Source organism: Onychostoma macrolepis, chromosome 25, assembly GCF_012432095.1.
Source record: "Onychostoma macrolepis isolate SWU-2019 chromosome 25, ASM1243209v1, whole genome shotgun sequence".
Taxonomy (NCBI): Eukaryota; Metazoa; Chordata; class Actinopteri; order Cypriniformes; family Cyprinidae; genus Onychostoma; species Onychostoma macrolepis.
This window is the reverse complement of record NC_081179.1, coordinates 17,780,141-17,800,972: the sequence shown is the minus strand read 5'-3', so window position 1 is coordinate 17,800,972 and position 20,832 is coordinate 17,780,141. Positions and strand designations below refer to the sequence as shown.

General features: G+C 35.3%; 2 protein-coding genes across 4 annotated transcripts; one reads left to right on the top strand and one right to left on the bottom strand.

Annotated features, from left to right (window-relative positions):
- Window positions 1-1,360: 1,360 nt before the first annotated feature.
- On the top strand, window positions 1,361-16,857 carry apba2a (amyloid beta (A4) precursor protein-binding, family A, member 2a). Of its 2 annotated transcripts, none has more exons than XM_058767368.1 (12): window positions 1,361-1,517; window positions 5,953-7,512; window positions 8,394-8,453; window positions 8,563-8,599; window positions 9,590-9,735; window positions 9,910-9,996; window positions 10,290-10,472; window positions 11,183-11,362; window positions 13,355-13,567; window positions 13,656-13,775; window positions 13,977-14,117; window positions 15,408-16,857. In XM_058767368.1, exons 2-12 carry the CDS (start codon window positions 5,983-5,985, stop codon window positions 15,477-15,479), a joined length of 2,769 nt encoding a protein of 922 aa, XP_058623351.1. In that variant the 5' UTR covers window positions 1,361-1,517; window positions 5,953-5,982; the 3' UTR covers window positions 15,480-16,857. The 2 variants fall into 2 exon arrangements, with proteins under 2 accessions (XP_058623351.1, XP_058623350.1); XM_058767367.1 differs by having other exon boundaries at window positions 8,560-8,599.
- On the bottom strand, window positions 16,675-20,674 carry duox2 (dual oxidase 2). Of its 2 annotated transcripts, XM_058767371.1 has the most exons (8): window positions 20,543-20,674; window positions 19,722-19,894; window positions 19,134-19,191; window positions 18,581-18,715; window positions 18,275-18,482; window positions 17,953-18,167; window positions 17,111-17,328; window positions 16,675-16,814 (listed from the first exon to the last, which is right to left on the bottom strand). In XM_058767371.1, exons 1-8 carry the CDS (start codon window positions 20,661-20,663, stop codon window positions 16,806-16,808), a joined length of 1,137 nt encoding a protein of 378 aa, XP_058623354.1. In that variant the 5' UTR covers window positions 20,664-20,674; the 3' UTR covers window positions 16,675-16,805. The 2 variants fall into 2 exon arrangements, with proteins under 2 accessions (XP_058623354.1, XP_058623353.1); XM_058767370.1 differs by lacking the exon at window positions 16,675-16,814 and having other exon boundaries at window positions 17,007-17,328.
- Window positions 20,675-20,832: the final 158 nt, after the last annotated feature.

Here is a 20,832-nt window from a genome sequence, read left to right as displayed (position 1 = left end):
CCAGTTTACCAGGAAGTGACGATTTTGTTCTCTTTGACTCGTTGGATGGAAATGGTGCTCGTTCGCAAATGTTTTATGCGATATTCCAAATTTGCGCATAAGTTAAATTCGCAACTTTGGATGGAAACCCGGCTATTGTCTGTAATTTCGCATGAAGGTGAAAGATTTCATTACAGATTTTACATTGGGTTCAGTTGGTCATGTGAATTCCCCAACAGAAAGTTGCTTGGTTTGAAAGTGACTTTTGAGCTGTGCTTTATACCATATATTGACAATAGACAACAGACCTCTTTACCCACAAATTTTCATCAAAATCTCACTAATTTGATTGCGCTCTAACAAGTAGGAAATCCTGCACTCTCCGAAATCACCGCCTATGCCCTTATATAGTACAGTCTTTGAGGGAACAGCCATTGTAGTGGTGTCCGAAACCATAACATTAATGAAAGCAATCATTCAATCCCATAATACACTGCAATATCGAGCATACAGCCAATCAGTTTTGCCAAGTCCACGGTTTTCCCGCAGAATTGGGCTACTTTAACGCTGTTGACACAGGTTGTTTTTCATGTCCGTGGGTTGAAGTGTCCCCAATAACGTGATATTTAGCCCCCGCAGTGCAATTTTTACTGGGGGACCCCCCACGAAACGTCATTGGGCTAGTTTTGAGTAGAAATGTTGTGAAAACCTGGCAACCCTGCAACCAACGTACACTCAACGGCTTGCAGTTAAAAAATACCCATGCACTGTGTGGCTTGCACTGAATAAATTTCAGCATGGGTTTACCTTAATAAGATTACATTGTTTAAGTAATTTACATGATATCGCACCAGACTAGCTGATTTCATATGGAAACAAAACGCTCATGTGACAACATACTACAACTGTATCTGAAACCGCACTTATACCTTCTTTCACTCTTCCTTACATTAGTCCATATTCACTGAATGAGTGAATGACAATAAGTGGCATCTTTTGCAGAGACGCAAGAATTCATTAATTCATACAGTGCATGGGTAGCCTTTAGCTACACTCATCATTGAGGTGAATTATGGGATTGAGTGAGTACACATAATGTCCACTACAGACAAATGGCTGTCCCCTCGAATAGTGCACTATATAAGGGTATAAGGTTGGTTTCAAACACAGCCAGGATTTTACTGTTTTGCATACTACATACTGTAGTGTATACAGATGTAGTATGCACACAATTACATTTTGCTTCCTATTTAATAGTCGCTATTTGATTGATCAAGACAACTGTCCTTTCTTGTTATAGCGATTAAATGTTTTTGAAGTTGAGGAATAATATAAAAGATTGCTGTGACTGTCTCTTTAAAAAAAGCTCATACAGCGCCTCGCTGTCCCGGGATGCTGAGGGTGTGTGTGTATAAGCTACATCCACGTTCCTCAGCATCTGTGCTTCATCAAAGACCTGTCTTAACATTTGCTCTGTAAATGTCGGAGCAATACAACGACAAATATTTATTTGGCTGAGCAACGGCAAACTGGCTCCGGTAAGCACTTGTTCGTTTATCGTCGGTACTAAAGTACATGTTAGCCGTTTCTATGGTAGTCAGTTCAATATTAACGGCACCAAAACGACAAAATAAACATCATGCTAATGCTCATCGCCACATGTTATTGTCGTTGTGACCGTGTGCAGGTTTTAAGCGTCTCCATGTCGCTGAAACGGCGACGTATCTTCGTATCCTCTGTGCAAATGTTTATTATGATGGTATGTGCAGAAACAAGAGTATTTTGTCCTCGATTTTAAGGATTAGGAGCAGTGTTTGTGATTGGTTTGGGCTGTGAGGAGTCCGGGTCGATGGATGTTGCAGTAATTCAGTCTCGAGATCACTGGAAGATTGGAGTGTAACCGCTGGAAATTAGGCTTATTTGGTGCTGAATTAAGGAGGTTCATTTAGAAACTTTTCAAAATATTTAAAATTCAGAATTGAAAGGATGTTTTGTGAAGCTGTTATATAGGGCAATAGCTGTATAAATGTGACCCTGGACCACAAAACCTGTCATAAGGGTCAATTTTATTTTATTTTGTTTAATACATCATCCGAAAGCTGAATAAATAAGCTTTCCATTGATGTATGGTTTGTTAGGATAGGACAATATACAACTATTTGAAAACCTGGAATCTGAGGGTGCAAAAAAAATCTAAACATTGAGAAAACCACCTTTATGTTTTAGCAATGCGTATTACTAATAAAAAATGATGTTTTGAGATATTTACAGTAGAACATTTACAAAATATCTTCATGGAACATGATTTTTACTTAATATCCTAATGATTTTTGGTATAAAAAGAAAATGTATAATTTTGACCCATACAATGTATTGTTGGCTATTGCTACAAATATACCCGTGCTACTTATGACTGGTTTTGTGGTCCAGGGTCACAAATGCATTTAGATTTCTTACCATACTGCCATGCTGAAAAACAGTTTAAACCAGCATAAACTGCTTTCATGGTCAATTGGCTGGTTTACAGGGGGTTTTGGAAACTTATATGGTTTTGGTTGCACTGGTTAGACTTCGAGACCAGCTTGCTGACCAGCTAATACAGCTCAACACCAGCTTGGCCAGGTTTGAGACCAGTTTAAACCATCTAAGGCCAACAAAGCAACTAGATTAGGCTGGTCTTTTTTTTCTCTTTTTTTTCCAGTAGGGAAGTGTCCAGACAAAAGCATTTACATTTAGATGAGACAGCAAGTCCTCGCAGGTCTTGAGGTTGTTCTTGCACCTTTAAATTTCAGCCTGACAGATTCTGCGTTCGCGTAATTGTCCTTTACCAGGCCATTTACTTTGTCAGATGTGAGCAGTGAGCACATCCTTGTATTGTCCTTTTTTAACCAGTCTTTTAACCATCTGTTTATTTTAACCAATTATTTGCAGTATATAGCTGAGCAAAAAGTAATAGAAAATATGGAGATGTCATTTTAAATATATGGTTTCTAGGCCTGGAAAAGTTGTGGAACTAATCTTAGAAAGTCATGGCGATTATATATTTTCAAGTTATGTTCAGCTCTAAAATATTTTATTAGTTAGAAACTGCTCAATTTGAGGACACTATGAATTTTGTCCTTATCATGAATGGGTTAAGAAGCTTGTAAAACCTGGAAATATCAGTTATTGTTTTTGTGTGAGACATTGTCCCGGAAATGTCATGGAAGTCCCAAGAAGTCATTGAAATGTGAACATATTTTTATATTTATTTTCTGGTCTAAAATATTTAATTGGCTTGAAAATGATCTAATAATCACAAATGATCTGAAATGTAATGTAAAAAATAGCATGGAAATACAGGTGCTGGTCATATAATTAGAATATCATCAAAAATATCATCCAGCTTCAGTTCTCTCCTTGTGAAGCTCTCACAAGTGTTTGAATCAGCTTTATTTGACTGTATTCTCAAGCTTGCGGTCAGCCCTGTTGCTTGTGCACCTTTTCCTACCCAAATTCTTCCTTCCAGTCAACTTTTTGTATATGCTTTGATACAGCACTCTGTAAACAGCCACACCTTTCAGTAATGACCTTCTGTGACTTACCCTCTTTGTGGAGGTTGTCAATGTTCGTCTTCTGGATCATTGCCAAGTCAGCAGTCTTCCCCATTATTGTGGTTTCAAAGAACAAGAGATACCCAGAATTTATACTGTAGGGATGGTCATTTATACAAACTCAAATGTAAATATTCTAATATTTTGAGATACTGATTTTTGACTTTCATGAGCTGTAAGCTCTAATCATCAAAATTAAAAGAAATAAACATTTGAAATATATCAGTCTGTGTGTAATTAATTAATATAATATACAAGTTTCACTTTTTGAATGGAATTAGTGAAATAAATCAACTTTTTGATGATATTCTAATTATATGACCAGCACCTGTACATTGTTCAAAATGTGTGTGAAGCCCTGGAAACATCATTGACATTTATGGGCAAAAGATGTGGGAACCCTGCTTGTAGTTCAAGTGACATCAAGGAACATAATCTATTTAAATCTGAGTTTTAGTGCATTCAGATACTGAAAATTACTTATTTCAAACCTATTTTATTCAATGATTATTATTATTCTGCACTTAAAAGGAAATTAAGTGCAGGAAAGGAAAGAAAGCTCTAGACCAAATGAAAAAACCCCTCTGCAAATTCATTGATAGTCACTGAACATAAAGGAACATTGAAGAAGGCAGGCATATCGGCCAATTAGAAGTTGCTTGCTGATCTAATAGCGATACTAATGTGTTCGATTACATGCTTCGACCAAGACCACATTTTCAGCTTAGGCTTGCTGTTTTTTCTTATATAAGGTCTGGGCCAATTTCCACAGTTTCTCTGAAGTTGCAAACTGTGAGTTGGCTAATTTATGAGGAATAATAATCAATTTATTTTGCAACTTTATATAAACCACATTAAATGCAGATAGATTAGGAAACTGATTGTAACAACAGTTGAAAAATATTATACTGCTATCCCTGAATCTCCACGCTTAAATATTTAGTAATACGATGGCCTACAAATGTATTTGGACACTTAAGCCATGCTTAAAAGTTTGTTTTAAGCTTTGTTCAGTTGCTTAGTCTTAAACTGAGTTTGATTCCACTGCCTTCATGCTGCTCTTTGGGCCTTATGTAGATACAGTAAGTGTTGCCCAGTTCACAGTTTTTTTCCTGAAATAAATAAAAGCTTGTTAATGATTAAGATTTCAAACTAAAAATATCAGTCCATCTGTGGTTGAAGCAAGCTCGTGTTGTATAAGGGGACAAATGAAGTGAGTCACAATCAAAAGCAGGAGGCCGTATTTCCACTGGGAATCTGATGCCTCCCATCAATAGTGAGAAATCCCTATAGTGCAGGAAAATATCAGCATGTTTCCTGCTGATACACCTGCTGAATTGTGCAGATCTGTCTCCTGATGCTGTGGTGTACTGCGCTTGATTTGGATAAGGTTGTTTTCCTCAGAGGTTTTAATACAGCTCAGGAACTTGTACAAAGTCAAGGTGTAGGTGTAAATTGCATGTAAACTGATGCGGTCTAATCAGCTTTTGGATATTAGCACACTTTATTCCAATGCATATTGTCTTGTCCCAAATATCGGATGCATACATCTTGAGAATTCCTTTATCTCTACTTGACTATTGGTATGTGTTGCACATTTGGTTAGTATGTTGCACCAAGGGACCAAAATGAACTTTTGGACCTGTCAAATTTAGAAAATGTACAATTTACTGGCCATGAAATTGTATTTTACACTGTTTATTGTCTGTCCTTAGGATTATTTGACAGATATTTTTCCTGTATAAAGGTGCAGTCATGCATTTACCGTTGTTCTATTCACAACCAAAATACAGTCATTTCAATAGGAATCCATAAGATCAGGAATGTCATGTGAGGACGAAAGATTTTCCAATGCATTTTTCACAACAGGTTTAAGTTGGTTACAATGACCAACAGAAAGCTGCATGGTTTGAAAGTGACTTCTGTGTGAGTTGAGCTTCATACCTCGCTACTCTATTGACAATAGACAATGGACATTTTTTCCCCACAAAATTATGCCAAAATTAATGATACTACATCTTAATAGTGAAATACTTGTCTTCCACTTCCAGATACATTAAGATTTTGATTCTGTAAATTAAGTGGTTTAATATGAGGAATATTCCAAATACATGTCGCCACATGGATTTCTGGTGAGAAACCTTCCTTTTGATGGTAGATAAAAATCCTGAGTAGATAAAGTAGTTAGATGATGTTTTCTTTATAGATGGTTTGTATGTCTTTGATTTGAATTGATCACATCAATGACATGTTGACTACATCAGTTCAACTTAAAACAGTTCCTTATACAGTCACCAAGTTACCCACCAAGTAAATAAATACTCACCAAAACCCATTACATTTGGCACTTTTTACTTTCATTTTGAACTTTCTGTTTCAGGGCTGACAGAATCCCACTTCTGTGGGGCTGATGAAGCCAGTCATGGCTCTCAGGAGAAGACCAGGGAACAGAGCCTCTAGCACTGCGCCTGTTGGAAGTGAAAAGCTCTCTGGAGATGGAGTTGATCCAATTCCTGAGGAGCTTGGACAAGAAAAGCTGGACATCCAACCACCCTCTCCTGTGCCAGCTAGGTACTGTCTAAGTGACGGCTCTGGGGACGACTCCATCCAAGGCGAAAGCCCTCTTCAGCAGGACAGCATGGAGGAGGACTCACTGTCCGAGTATGATAATGTCGTATCCGGGGAAGAAGAAGAAAAAGAAGAGGAACATGATTACGAGGAAGATGAGGAACTGCAAACCGAAGCGGACAGGATGACCTACTATGTCCACTGTTGTCCTGAAGATGAAAGCTACATGGAAGGAATGGATTGCCATGAAGGTGTGGATGGTGCTGAGTGTCCTGGTACGTCTCAGGATGTCCGGGAGAGCTGTAAACCGGAGAAGGCTTGGGAACACTCGGAAGGCTTTTACAAGGTTCTGCAGCAAGACGCAACAACAACGGTCTACAAGCGACCAGAGCCTATCACGGAGACAACCTTCGTACAAGCCCCCATGGCTGAGGACGAGGAGGATGAAGAAGAGACAGAGGAAGAAGCAGAAGAGGATAGCGAAGAAGAAGACAATGTTGGGTTTTTTCACTACAAAGGGAAGCAAGCAGAGTTGAACAACAATGAGATCCCAAGTAAAGGTGCTGACGACTTTCCCAGAGACGGCAGAAGTTGTCCTCAAGAGTCCAGTTTTGCCAAAGTGGGGCAAGAAAGTGATGCAGTTATTAACTATAGAAGAAATCAGGACATCCCCAAAAACCCAAGGGATGTCCCTCCAGGGTCAAGTTGTCCTCCTAGGGATCGAATAGAAAGGCTTCGGGAAGAGTGTGCTAGTGACTGTTCAAAAGATTGTGATGTCCCTGTGGTCAGAGAAGGTAGAGGAAACCTTAGACAAAGTTTCAGATATAGAGGACATCAGTCGGAGAGAGCACACAAAAAAGACACCGCTTACCAGGATGGCAGCAGGGTCAGCAATAAAGCTAAATTCGCAGATCCAGAGGATAGAGGCACTTGGAAAAAAAGACATTTGCTAAAATACTCCAGAGAGGATAATAGGAACGGAGATGGGAAACTTTCACACGAGCAAAGTAAAAGTCCTGGAGACAGCAAAAACAGAGGGCAGGACCATCCCGTTTGTAATCACAAACCAAAGGGTGGAAAAGAGACAAAGAGCAGAAGTGGAGAAGTTGAGGAAGAGCAGATTGAGAGCGAAGTCAAGACCAAACTCAAAATTGCTCCAAACAACTCGGGGAGTAATAAAGGTGCTCCTAATCAGGCAAATAATGGAAAAGGGGCTCCTGACAATTCCAGGGCCTCTTCAACATCATCAGACAGGAAAAACAGCCAATCCAGAGCCCATGTTAATACACCTGTACAGTCCCCAGACAAACGGCTACATAAAGACTTAGCCAAACCAGTTGAAACGGAGAAGACCATGCCTAGTCAGGAACAGGTAACTGTGCAGAATTCTTTACTAACTGTCAAGAAGTCTTTGCTTCCGCAATGATTGGATCCATATGAATGGATCCTTGTTACTGTGGTAGCATTTATTCTAGATTGAGCCATATTTTAACACCAAAAAAGGGAGTGATCGCTTTACATGTCGATCAAACAGCCTGTTCTTGTCTTATTTGGAGGCTCTTGACGACATTGTGCCAGACTTCTACCAGTGGTCTGGCTCCTTCTATACAAGCATTAGACAAGCATCTCCAATGAGATTTGAAGATTTCCATCCATTCTTCAAACTGCTTGTCCTCTGTAGGGTCGCAGGGATGCTGGAGCCTATCCCAGCATCTTGGGCCACACCCTGGACAGGTGGCCAGTCAGATTTGAAGATATGTCCTAAATAATAGACTAGATGAGTTTTAAGCCTCCGAACAGTGGATCAATTAAGAGTGGAAAATTGGTTATTGGGAAAACACAACATTTCTTTTTTTTATGCAAACCCTCCCGAAGCCATTTGTTTCTAAAGATTGAAGCTAATTATGCTAATGCTAATTGTACTAATTTAGCTAATGTTGTATACAGGGGCATGAAGTTTGTGTTACATTCCCTAAAAACTGAGTTCCTGCTTATGTGTATACTCCTCAAAATATTTACATTTATAAACATCAATATATCCAAGTATATCCACATGTAAACTGTCAATTGTTGGGCTCTTGAAAGGTGAAATTGTAACTGCTACAACTAACTGGCTATGGACAGAATAAAACTGCCATCCACTCATTTTTTGGTTTCAGTCCTGTGTTCCTAACAATAATTGTCTTATCATGTCAAATATAAATTGTACCTATAATCAAAATATAATAATTGTCTGTTTGAATGTTTCTACAGGTTTCTCAGAGTAGTCCAGAGGAAAGTAATACAGGGCCACCATCCGGACAAAAGAGACCGGCAAGTTACCTAGTTATATGCTGAACCATAATAATAGAATACATCCCATGGGACAAGCTGTAACCTGCAACAGAATCTGTAACTTAAATGTAGTTTTGCTTTTCAGCAGGCCCAGAGAAATCCCTCTTTCCCAAGCTTTGTGGATAGTAAGTTCAGTTTTATTTTAACACAATTGAATATTGTGACTGAAAACTTCAAAGATTTGAACAATGCATCCGTTTGTTTGTTGATAATTGGTATAGTATTGATATTAGAGTCAAGTTTAGACGATTTGCTCAAATTTCAGGTGATTTATAAGCAGTGTTAGGAAGGTTACTTTGGAAATGTAACAGGTTACAGATTACAAGTTACCTTATTTAAAATGCAATAAGTAGTGTAACTATTTCAATTACTTTGATAAAGTAATGTACCTGATTACATTTGATTACTTTTCTAAATTTCGAAAAAATGTTTCAACTGTTAATCATTTTCAAACATTTAAACCAAGTGGGGTTAACCTTAAAGTAGTAATCAACACCGATTACTGTCAGACTTTCAAAATCCTTTATCACTTGAATTAAGGTTATAATCATTTATAAATAAATAAATAAAATAATAAATAAATCAGACTTTAGCACCTCTTTTTACTTTGAGATCATTCTGAGGTTAAATAAAGATTTAAAATCATAGCAAGAAATAGTTTAATAGCTATAATACTATTAATTTTTTTTAAAAAATCAAATCATCGCATAGCTATGACAGAAAACACTGGCATCTAACAATGTCTTGGAAAAACTGTTAAAAAATAAAGCATATACATAAACCAAAATGGGAAATTAGGAAATAAAACAGTTACCAAATAAACATGTCTTCTGTTCTGCGTCTTCAAGAGCAATCAATGCAATTTGTGAAAGAAAATGAGTGTGTGTGTGTGTGTGTGTGTGTGAAAATATTCAGATGTAACCCTCGTTGTAATCGTTAATATTTTTATAAGTAACTGTAATTTAATTACACATTTTTTCTCAGTATTACAGTTATTTCTCAGATTACAGTTACATTTACTTTGTGATTAAATTGCGCTGTTACATGTAACTAGTTTCTCCCCAACATTGTTTATTAGTTTAGTTGTAAATCCACGTTTTTGCATTTGTTTTCAGTCCCTGGTCCATGTGAGCCAGAAGATCTCATCAATGGAATCATCTTTGCCGCAAACTACCTTGGCTCTACCCAACTGCTCTCCGACAGAAACCCGTCCAAAAGCGTACGCATGAAGCAAGCGCAGGAAGCTGTGGACTGCGTTAAGGTACTTTATAAGATTCTCCACACAAATATATTTCTGCTGCCTTTGTAAGGCTCTTGTACATGTTACTTGAAGTGTGCTTCATGGTTTAATATTTTGAGGATATATAATGGTGTCAGAGGTTCCCTCTCAGTCCACTAGATGACGCTGTAACCTTTGTGAAACCATGTTCTTCAGTCTGTAGAGGGTGAAGCCCAGAGTTTAACAGAGATTGACTTGTTCATCTCAACCAAGGCCATCAAGGTGCTCAATGCTGACACACAGGTAGGTAAATTTCATTTAAGATTGGTAATTATATGAATATCTATTTTGTTAAATATACAGTCAGAGCTGTAGTGTAGATGGTCTAATGGGAATGCAGGTTTGAATCCAGCCTGTGCCAATTCTAGATCTCATTGTTCTCTTTCTGTCCTAATACGTTCCTGTTGCTTTCCACTTCACCATCCATAAAAAGACAAATTGCACTATTAAAAAGAACAGGATTTACATTAAAGAACAAGTTGCAGAATTGATACTTACAGGCTTTTCATTGGCTGACTCCTGATCCATGTTCACAGGAGACGATGATGGATAACGCCCTCCGCACCATCTCATACATCGCAGACATCGGTGACGTGGTGGTCCTGATGGCTCGCAGGCGTCTGTCTAACTCCTCCTCGCTCGACTGCACAGATTCAGGCCTCAGCACAGAAAGTCGGAAGCAGTACCGCATGATGTGCTACGTCTTTGAGTCAGAGGATGTGAGGCTGGTTTTTTCTTAAAATAATGAATTAAGTGGATAATGTTTTCCATGAATTAACTTTTTTGAGAAAAGATTAAAGCTGAAGTGTTTTTGTTTTTTAATTATTTCGAATTAAGACTAAGGAATGAAGGAGTTCAGTAAACTTACATTATTTTTGCAGTTGCACGTTTTTTCACAGAAGTAGCACAGAAATTACACACTTAAGGTCATTGCACACTGAGTCCGAAATTTTCGTCTGAAATTTTTGCACGTTAAAAAATAAATACCGAAAATTTATCATAACATAACATAAATTTTTTATCCATCATAACAAATTCGAATCAGGTTCGATTTTCTGTGTTTTCGCATCCGTTACAAGACGGCAAAAAAACCTGAAAAAAACGCATACGACTAAGCAAATATTTATTATTTCATATTCAATGATAAATATTTAACATCAGTATATAATAAACAAACATTATTTTTGGTAGCTGAAGTCATTAAATTAGCCCAAATAATGACTAAACAGGCACGCTTGTGTAACTGTGAATCCCAGGCATAACTCATCAACATCTAGTCAGATTTGTATTTATTCTTCATTGTGCTGATGTAACTGCATGTTTTGACTTTTTTCCGCCCTCTCGATTTGAGTCAAGCACTCTCTTGCTCAAAGATGTCGTCAAGTATCCTCCTCTCGCTGAGTGCTTCACCTCCTCTCCTCCCTCACAGGCCCAGCTCATCGCACAGTCCATCGGTCAGGCGTTCAGCATGGCCTACCAAGAGTTCCTCCGAGCCAATGGGATCAATCCCAAGGACCTCAGCCAGAAAGACTACAGCGATATCCTGAGCACGCAGGAGATGTATAATGATGACCTCATCCATTTCTCCAACTCTGAAAACTGTAAAGAGGTGATTACAGCACTGCAAACTTCATTATAGCAGCTATAAATTATAGTCAGTTGTGTTGTGATACTCCTCTCTTTTCTAGATCCCATTCTCCCAGTATTTCCTATTGTTTTCCTATGACTTTCCACTGTCCTGTCTAGTAGTCGACCAGTATGGGTTTATCAGTGCTGATGGTGATAGAATTGAGATAAGGGGGACAAATATGTCATAAATGTAACATATTTAACAGGTATATCGTTTTTTCAATTAAAACATAAATATATGTATTTATATATACACACACACTTTATCTATTATATTTATATGTATGTGTGCATATAATTAATATAATTATGTAAATTATTTTATATTAAAGATATGTATATATAAAAATAAATTAATGTAAAATGTAAATATTTTAAATTAATATTTAAAAAATTCATTAATAGTTTAGAAATATATTCAAATAAATATATAAATTTTTACCATTTATACAGTTATACAATTAATATATTTATATATTGTTTTTAATATTTTCATAAATTAATATAAATTTGTGTAATTAGAAAAATATAAAAATTATATATATAATAAATAAAATATAAATTTGACATAAAATAACAGTAAGAATATCAAATTTATATTTTATTTATTATATATGTAGTTAAAAACTAATTATGCAAATTATTATATTAATTTATGAAAATATAAAAACAATATATAAATATATTAATTTTATAACTGTTTAAATGGTACATATTTATATATTTATTTTAATATATTTCTATTATATTAATGAATTTTGTAAATATTAATTAAAAATTTTACATTAATTCATTTTAATGTATTTTTATATTATTTCTAATTATATAAATGATTTTAAATGAATTATATTAATATATGAAAATATATATATATATATATATATATATATATATATATATATAACAATTTAATTGTATTATTTAATTGCATATATTTTTATATGTAATTTTAATATTTCTAATTATATTTTCAATTATTTTATTTGAATTATATTAATGTATTAAATATATAAGTATATTATTTATATAACTATATATTAACTGTATAACTATATATGTAATTAAATATATTTTTCATATTTACACAGACCATATATATATATATATATATATATATATATATATATATATATATATATATATATATATATATATATATATATATATATATATATATATATTAGTCCTGTCAAACGATTAATCGCATCCAAAATAAAAGTTTTTGCTTACATAATATATGTATGTATGATGTGTGTATTTATGCATATATAAATACACACACATATGGATGTATATATTTCAGAAAAATGTTATGTTTATATATTAAATATATTTATTTATTTATAATATAAATTATACGAATATAAATATAAACATAAATATTTTCAAAATATAAACTGTATGTGTGTGTATTTATATATACATAATAAATATACACAGAACACACGTATATTATGCAAACAGAAACTTTTATTTTGAATGTGATTAATTGTGATTAATCGATTGACAGCACTAATATATATATATATATATATATATATATATATATATATATATATATATATATATATATATATATATATATATATATATATATATATAAAATGTTAATGTAATTATTATGTTATTTTTCATTAATCACAAATGTATTTTATTTTCCCTGTATTTACTAATGCTCTTAAAAATCCAGTCATTCAAATATATGAAAACCAAAATGTGCAAAAGCAAGCTTGGTTATCAGCTGTGGTTGATAATAACCGATGTTGATGGTGATAATAGTCTCATAATGGCTGAATACCAACCAACCACCAATTGACTGCAATGAATACTGGTTTCTTCATGCAACATCATTGTGGCATTAAAATCATACTTACAACAGCAATAAACACCTGTCACCCTATATTCATTTCATAAATTACTTTTTAGTCATTAATGCATTCTTCCTCTTTTTTTATCATATTTTTGCACTCAGCTTCAGCTAGAGAAGCAGAAGGGCGAGATGCTGGGTGTGGTGGTCGTGGAGTCGGGCTGGGGCTCCATCCTGCCCACCGTCATCTTGGCCTGCATGCTGAACAACGGCCCTGCTGCCCGCTCCGGCAAACTCAACGTGGGCGATCAGATCATGGCCGTCAACGACACCAGTCTGGTGGGCCTGCCGCTCGCCACCTGTCAGGGCATCATCAAGGTCTGGACATATCTAAGCATGTATTCAACACATACCAGTTGCTAAGTGCATTCATTACATATTTTTTGTGCCTCTGCGTGTGTTTCAGGGCCTGAAGAATCACGTTCAGGTGAAACTAAGTGTAGTGAGTTGCCCACCTGTTACCACGGTCCTCATAAAGAGACCCGACCTGCAATACCAGCTGGGTTTCAGCGTTCAGAACGGCATAGTAAGTGTCAAGAACCAAACACCAATGAAAAAATGGCACACATCAAATAACAAATATCTAATGCATGACTAAAATATGTCTTTTCATTACAGTAACTCTGCTTCTGATTAGCTGATGTGTACGTGCAGAGTTAGAGGATTTGTTTTGGTTGTATCATGACTTATTTCAGTCTTACTCTGTCATCCTGGTGCTTAATTGCAGATCTGTAGTCTAATGCGTGGAGGTATTGCGGAGAGGGGCGGTGTGCGAGTCGGACACAGAATAATTGAGATAAATGGACAGAGTGTAGTCGCTATGGCGCATGAGAAAATCGTCCACGCCCTTTCAGTATCTGTAGGAGAGGTATGGTATTATATATAGTGTGTTTTGGTGGAATATTAGTAATAGTTCAGCCCCTGGCAGGGGTGTAAAAGTACAGAGACATTATACTTAAGTACAAGTACTGTGCCAAAATATTCCTTTAAAGACCAAAAAATGTCTTGGCCAAAAACTTACTTTGGTTAAATTAAAAAGGTTCCCATATTTAATTGTTCTTGAATATTAAGATTTGAATGATAGAAGTAAACGTTAATGTTTAAAAATACTTAATATTTTTATTATGTTTTTAATATTAATACTATATGAATGTATTACATTTTACTATATATATATATATATATATATATATATATATATATATATATATATATATATAACACACACATATATACTGTATATATGTATTAAATATATATGGTATATATACCATGTGACACTGAACACTGGAGTAATGATGCTAAAAACTTAGCTTTGTATCACAGGAATAAATTAAATTTTAAAATATATTTAAATATAAAACTGGTATTTAAAATTGTAATAATATTTTACAATAGTTCAGATTTTATTGTATTTTTTATCACATAAATGCAGCCTTGGTAAGCATAAGAGACTTTCAAAAACATTTAAAAATCTCAATTATGCCTAACTCTTCACCACTAGCGTGTGTGAGTTATGTAATTAACTTTCAAATTGACTGCCTCTAATTTAAAAATCTCAGTTTTTTGTTTTTAATGATGTTTAATTGTTTGATGTTTTAACTACTCTCATACTTGCTGTTTCATGACGTGAAAATCCTGAAATAACAAAATAATATATATATATATATATATATATATATATATATATATATATATATATATATATATATATATATATATATAATTTATATTTATATTTAATTGTTGAGGGAGATTAAAAAGTGTGAGTGGGAGAATTTAGAAGCAAATGTCAACAAACAGAGAATTTGACAAATGTAACATTTCGACAATGTTGTGAAATAATTTTTAAATACCCAATTAAAAAATCTTATTTATTTATTTATTGGCCTTGACAATGTACGGTAATTGAGTCAAAATACATGTTTTGAGTTTCGACTGAACTTCAGTACAGTACAAATTCCTCAAAATAACACGCAAGTACTGTACAGTTATGAAGAACAATTAGTACTTTACACCCCTGTCTTTTGCCGTGAGTCAAAGAAAGCAGACCTTTGTTGTAAGTCATCATCCTTTTTCACATTTTTGGACACAATTATTTTTATGATGTCATGTATGAATGCTATTAAAATGACGTGTGTTTCTTTTTTTTTAACAGATTAACATGAAAACTATGCCTGCCGTCATGTTCAGGTTGTTAACCGGTCAAGAGACTCCGGTGTACATCTAAGGAATCATAAAACTGGGACTTTTCCTGCAACTAAAAAAAAGCAGAAAAATATTGAAGAGCTCTGTCTTGCTTTAGACTGCATGTAAAGATGATTAGAAAGAGTGCAAACATACACACAAAGAAAACCTAATCACATAATTACCTGATCGAAGGCGTGCTGTTTCTTGCTTATTAATGCAATTAATAGTCTCCTGTGGTCTTATAGTCTAATAGTCTTCTACAGTCTTCCATGCCAGATTCATTAGTTTGTATATATGTTAAATGCCTTTGGTTCAAGCCTTTTTGAGTTTCTAAACTAACAAAGTACTCTTTTATTTAAAAATACAGAGGGATTGCACTTAAGTTCACTAAATCAATAAAGTAGGGCATTATCAATAGATTTAATTTTTTACCAAACTCATTTCACAAACTCAAAGATTAACAAATGGACTAAAGCATGCTAAAATCCAAAGATAGCTGTTACATTTGCTGAATAGACTGCATTTTAGTTCTTCTGGCTGTCTTCAGTGTTTCTGTGATAAATGGGTACAATACACAGTGAATGAACCATTTCTGTAGATTACTAGTTCAGCATGCTGGATTTGAAGACTGAAAATATATTAATCAGAAAACCTGAGCTGCATTGATGTTTATATGCATGATTTTAATTAATGAATGAATATTATCTCATGAATGAATCCCCATCTGCATCTCAGGCATTACTGATACATATAAGTTTTATTTTAGTATCATTGAGATACTGAATTAATTTTATTAGTATATTTTCTGTTTTCACTTTATTTTTATTTTATTTTTTTTAAATGTCTGTATAGTTTGAGTTTATACAGTTGTAGTTATTTTATAACTTCAATTTAAACTTTATAACTTCAATTTAAGCTTTTTCATATAGATTTTATTTCAATTCATATTTATTTCAAGCAATGAAAAGGTTTTTTTAATGGTTTTATATTTTTTTAGGTAATGTGTGCGTGCGTGCGTGCATATGAATTACTTTATATTAATTATTTTAGAATAATTAATAGTGAACTTCCATATTCAGATAGCTCACACATTGAAAAAAATCTATGCAGACTATATTTTAAATGTAACAAATTATCTTGGTATTGCCAAATGTTATCTCATTTGACTAAAAAGAACTGTAACAAATAATGAAAATAGACACGTTGTAGAATTTGTATTTTATTTTTTGTGTTATGTACATATAAACATATGAATATGCAGTTTGAATAGAACAGTTGGATCAGTAACAATTGTATATACAGATGCTCCCAGCAATTCAGTCTGCAAGTTTTCAAGTAGTAGTTGTGGATGACAACAAACCGCCCGTCAAAGTCTCTGTGAAAAATGGACAGAAAGAGAAAAAGAAAAAAAATTATAATTTAATCAAACAGCAAAAACTGTGAATTTGAAAACAATTAATGGCCCCATTTTGGTGTAAATAGTAATATGCTTTTATTGCATGGAAAAGAGCAGCATGGAGATTCTTCAAAAAATTTCCTTTTGTGTTCCATGGAAGAAAGAAACTCAAACAGGTTTGGAAACAACATGATGGTGAGTAAATGATGACCGAAATCTTTTTTCTATTCTGATAATGTTAATGCAAATGCATTTATTTGTGCTTTGAAACGTACTGTTAATGTAGTGATCTGCTGAGACATGGAGCTATTCCCTGTCTGTGTGTTGTTATCATAGATCACTCCCTCTAGAAAGCCTGAGTTGAGGTAGCCTTCACCAGTATGGCATTCGTCATCCTCATTGTCCACGCCCACACTGAATACCTCCCTAATCCTCGCGGGAAACAGACAGTCCAGTAGCACCACCACCAAACCAATCACAGCGCACAGCAAACCTGAAAATAATCACCAAACACACAAAAAAGATTCTTCATGGGCATTGATGGTTCCATGAAGAACCTTTGTACAACCATTGCTTGTAGTGGAAGGTTCTTCAGATTATGCTCTTCACAAAATGGTTCTTTGAAGAACTGATCACTGAAAGGTTATTTGGGGAATTTAAAAATGGTTCTATGACATCACTGTGAAAACGGCTTTCTGGAACTTTGATTTTTTTTAAATGTGGAATGTTCTAACTCTCTTAAAATAAAGGTTCCAAAATTGGCTTTTTGAAGGGATCCAACAGAAGAACCAATATGGTTTCCAGAAAGAACCCTGCTGTGAGCAGTTCTTAAAAAGAACCGTTTTTTCTACTATGAAGAATCTTCTGTGGAATTGAAAGCTTCCATGGATGTTAAAGGTTCTTCATGGAACCTCAATTGTCAGTAAAGAACCTTTTATTTGAATTAATATTGCACAAAAAGGTTCCTCGAACTGAAAATAAAAATGGTTCTTTAAAGACCTGTTTACCTAATATGGTTCTGCAAAAGTATTGGCACCATCATGTTATATCGTATTTTATATGTTTTCCAAGTCAAAAACTTTTGAGAGTGGTGCACTTTCCCATAAGAAGCATTTACCTGTAGCCAAAGCGATCCAGAAGGAATGGCTGTAGTCTGTCCTTAAGGACTCTGCACCTATACTGAAGTCACATGAGGTCACGCTGAATATAGTTGAGAAGGAAGCCATGGAGAAGAAGATGAAAGCAGCCGTGGCTATCATCATGTACCCGGCGTAGAGGATGACAGGCATTGAGAAGAGGACATTGGCCACGAGCCAGCAGCAAAAAGCCGTCCTGTGGGAGAAAGCCATTCTGTACTTTAGCTTGTTTGCATTTGTTGAATAGGACGGAGTTTCTTTACACTACAGTAAGACATTGGTGCTGTCTGTGTGTTGGTTTACCACAGATTGGCTGAGGCGAAGCGGCCTGAGTATCTGTACTGGTAGATGAGGCCGCAGGCGCTGTTGCGAGTGAACTTCTCTGCGATGTAAAGGATGGGGTTGGGAAGACCTCGCTCCAGCGCATCGCTGTACTGCTCATCCACGCTGCTCGACCACCTGAAGATCTCGTTGTAGTCAATGGTCTCATTTATCTGTGATACTGGTTCGCCTGTTAGAACGGATATCGAAAGAACCCATGAAACCTGAATTGGAGTCATAATCTTCTTGAAAAGTGGACCATAAATATTGACGACTCATATTTTTTACCTTTGAGTGTGATGTTTATGCCATACAGCCCCACATGAAGTCCCACCTCAGCAGACACCACAGCGTTACTGAAGGATTTGTAGGTGGCATTTGCCTTCACACTGGCTTCAGCCCAGTCTCCAGTAAAATTCAACGCTGGAGTGGACAAAAATAAAATCATGGAATGAAAATGTAGGCAGCTCTTGTGTAATGACAGGAGATAACTGGACTTAAAAGGATATTTATTTCTATTGGTCCAGTTGAATTTTTAGACTCTTACTCACACTTTTATGAATGTATGAATGCTATTGCATTATGTAACAAACATGTAAAACCAAACCAATTAAATTTAATGAAAGACACTCTCTGGTAATCACTTTGACTTTGGTTAAATGTCTTCGGAAAATTTGTGAGAAGCTCAAGCAGCGTTTGTTGTCTAGTCTAATGCAATGTAATTCATGCATTTTAAGTTCATGTTAAATAGGAAAATATTTTTGAGGCCAATATAAACGTATCTAGCAGCAACTAGATTTCCAGATTAACTTACTTATTGAAAAATACTTGAAATACTCACCAACTAAAACAACTCCAATAAATAAACTAATGATTATCCTGAACATCCAGAACAGTCTCTGAAAAAGAGAGCATTGTATTGTTATTCTCTCAATTTTTCTAAATTTTTGAGATATGAAGAGCTGATGTAAAAGACTTCACATTAGGTTTGTAAATTAACAAGGGCACAAAAATGTCACTAAATTGCCACAAAAAAAAAAAAAAAATTCTCCAGATATGTAATTGTAGTCTAAATGGTGTTACTGGACAGACTTGAGATTATTAAAAAAATGAACACAGAAAAGTAATCTATTTCCCTCAAAAAATCACATATTTGTAAAATAAATAGGCTACTAATGAAATACTGTGCTTGACAACTCAGTTCAATGTACAATAAATCACCTTTTACCTGATGATTACACAATTTGAGACATTTTCAAGTTTTCCAAACTACATGAAACCATTTGAACAACAATTAGGTTTCTAAGAACTTGGCACGTATTTTAAACTATAATTTTGAAAAGCTCTCACCCTTCGATCATCTCACATCCTTATTTATTATTGATCAAAGCTGTAGAAAAAGCGTTCTAGACAAACTGATCCAACTCACCGATTTGCCACGTATTCCCGGTAGAATGAAGAGGAAGCTGACAGCCAGAACCGAGAAAACCAGGATCACGACCAGCAGGCTGATGTCGAAGATGAACGGGCTCCTTTGTAGCGGGTAGAACGGGTAAATGCCATCGTAGAAAGTCATCTTCCCTCCACAGGCGAGAACTAAAGCTGAAAGCAGGACAGTGTTGGCTAGAGGCTCAGTTACCTGAAGATTGCAGATAGCGGTCTAGTGTACGAATTATACAGTGACTTTGAACTGTAAGAAAACTTTTTTTTTTTTTTTTTGTGAGATGTGAAACTGAAAGAACAGGCTAAATAATGACAGTTTTATGTTTTGTTGAAATATCGCCCATGCTTGAGAAACCTGCGTTGCTATTCTGCCTTTTGCAATCGACTATTTAGCGCTAAATGAAATTCGCGCTCTAGCGTTAGCGGTATGTTCATCCCTGTTTAAACAAAAGCTTGTAGTTAAAAAGAAAATGTACTTTTTAAGACCTTCGAAATATGTTTCCTTCATTACTGAAACTGAAACAACCCCCATAATTCAGCCCATCTCTCTCACTTCAGATCCGTCTTTAAAATCTATAAAATTACTTCAAATACAATACAGAAAGCGCTACTCAGACAGCACAGCCCGTTATAATGCAAATGATCCCGCTCAGGTAACCGGTCCAGGTGAGCGCACCTTAAGGCGATTGTTAACGTGAATGAGGATACTTTGATAACCGTAAATCAAAGGACATTGGATCTTCCTTTAAAGTCTGGCAGAGACATTTAGAAATCCCTACCCCACGAAAATGCCGCATTGCAACTCACCTGTGGACGCAACGAGAGCCGCAAAACAACACGGAAAAATATGTGTCTTGAAAATAAGATGATCCTCTCGGCGCTCATCTTTTAAAGGATCGCACTTCCTAATAACAGCTTTGATTTGCATTGATTGGTATTCCCAAAAGAAAGGTGTCAACCGCTCATGACCAGCCCTTCAACATAAAATCAGTGTGAAACAGGCAAGTGTGAATGTGGGTCGGACTTTCATTCCGTCACTGCTCTTCCTTTTATTTTCGCTGCCATCCGATCTATTCGCGAACAGGTGAGGTCTGCTA

Bases quoted from the DNA above. Each gene is read 5' to 3' on its own strand.
- apba2a (XM_058767367.1), top strand. From the start codon at position 5,983: ATGAAGCCAGTCATGGCTCTCAGGAGAAGACCAGGGAACAGAGCCTCT. The intron at 8,600-9,589 runs GTAAGTTCAGTT...ATTTGTTTTCAG, and splicing joins TTTCCCAAGCTTTGTGGATA to TCCCTGGTCCATGTGAGCCA. The intron at 10,473-11,182 runs GTGAGGCTGGTT...CCTCCCTCACAG, and splicing joins ACGTCTTTGAGTCAGAGGAT to GCCCAGCTCATCGCACAGTC.
- duox2 (XM_058767370.1), bottom strand. From the start codon at position 20,663: ATGCAAATCAAAGCTGTTATTAGGAAGTGCGATCCTTTAAAAGATGAG. The intron at 19,895-20,542 runs GTGAGTTGCAAT...TCCTGCTTTCAG, and splicing joins GGCTCTCGTTGCGTCCACAG to CTTTAGTTCTCGCCTGTGGA. The intron at 18,168-18,274 runs GTAAACCAACAC...TTTCTCCCACAG, and splicing joins TTCGCCTCAGCCAATCTGTG to GACGGCTTTTTGCTGCTGGC.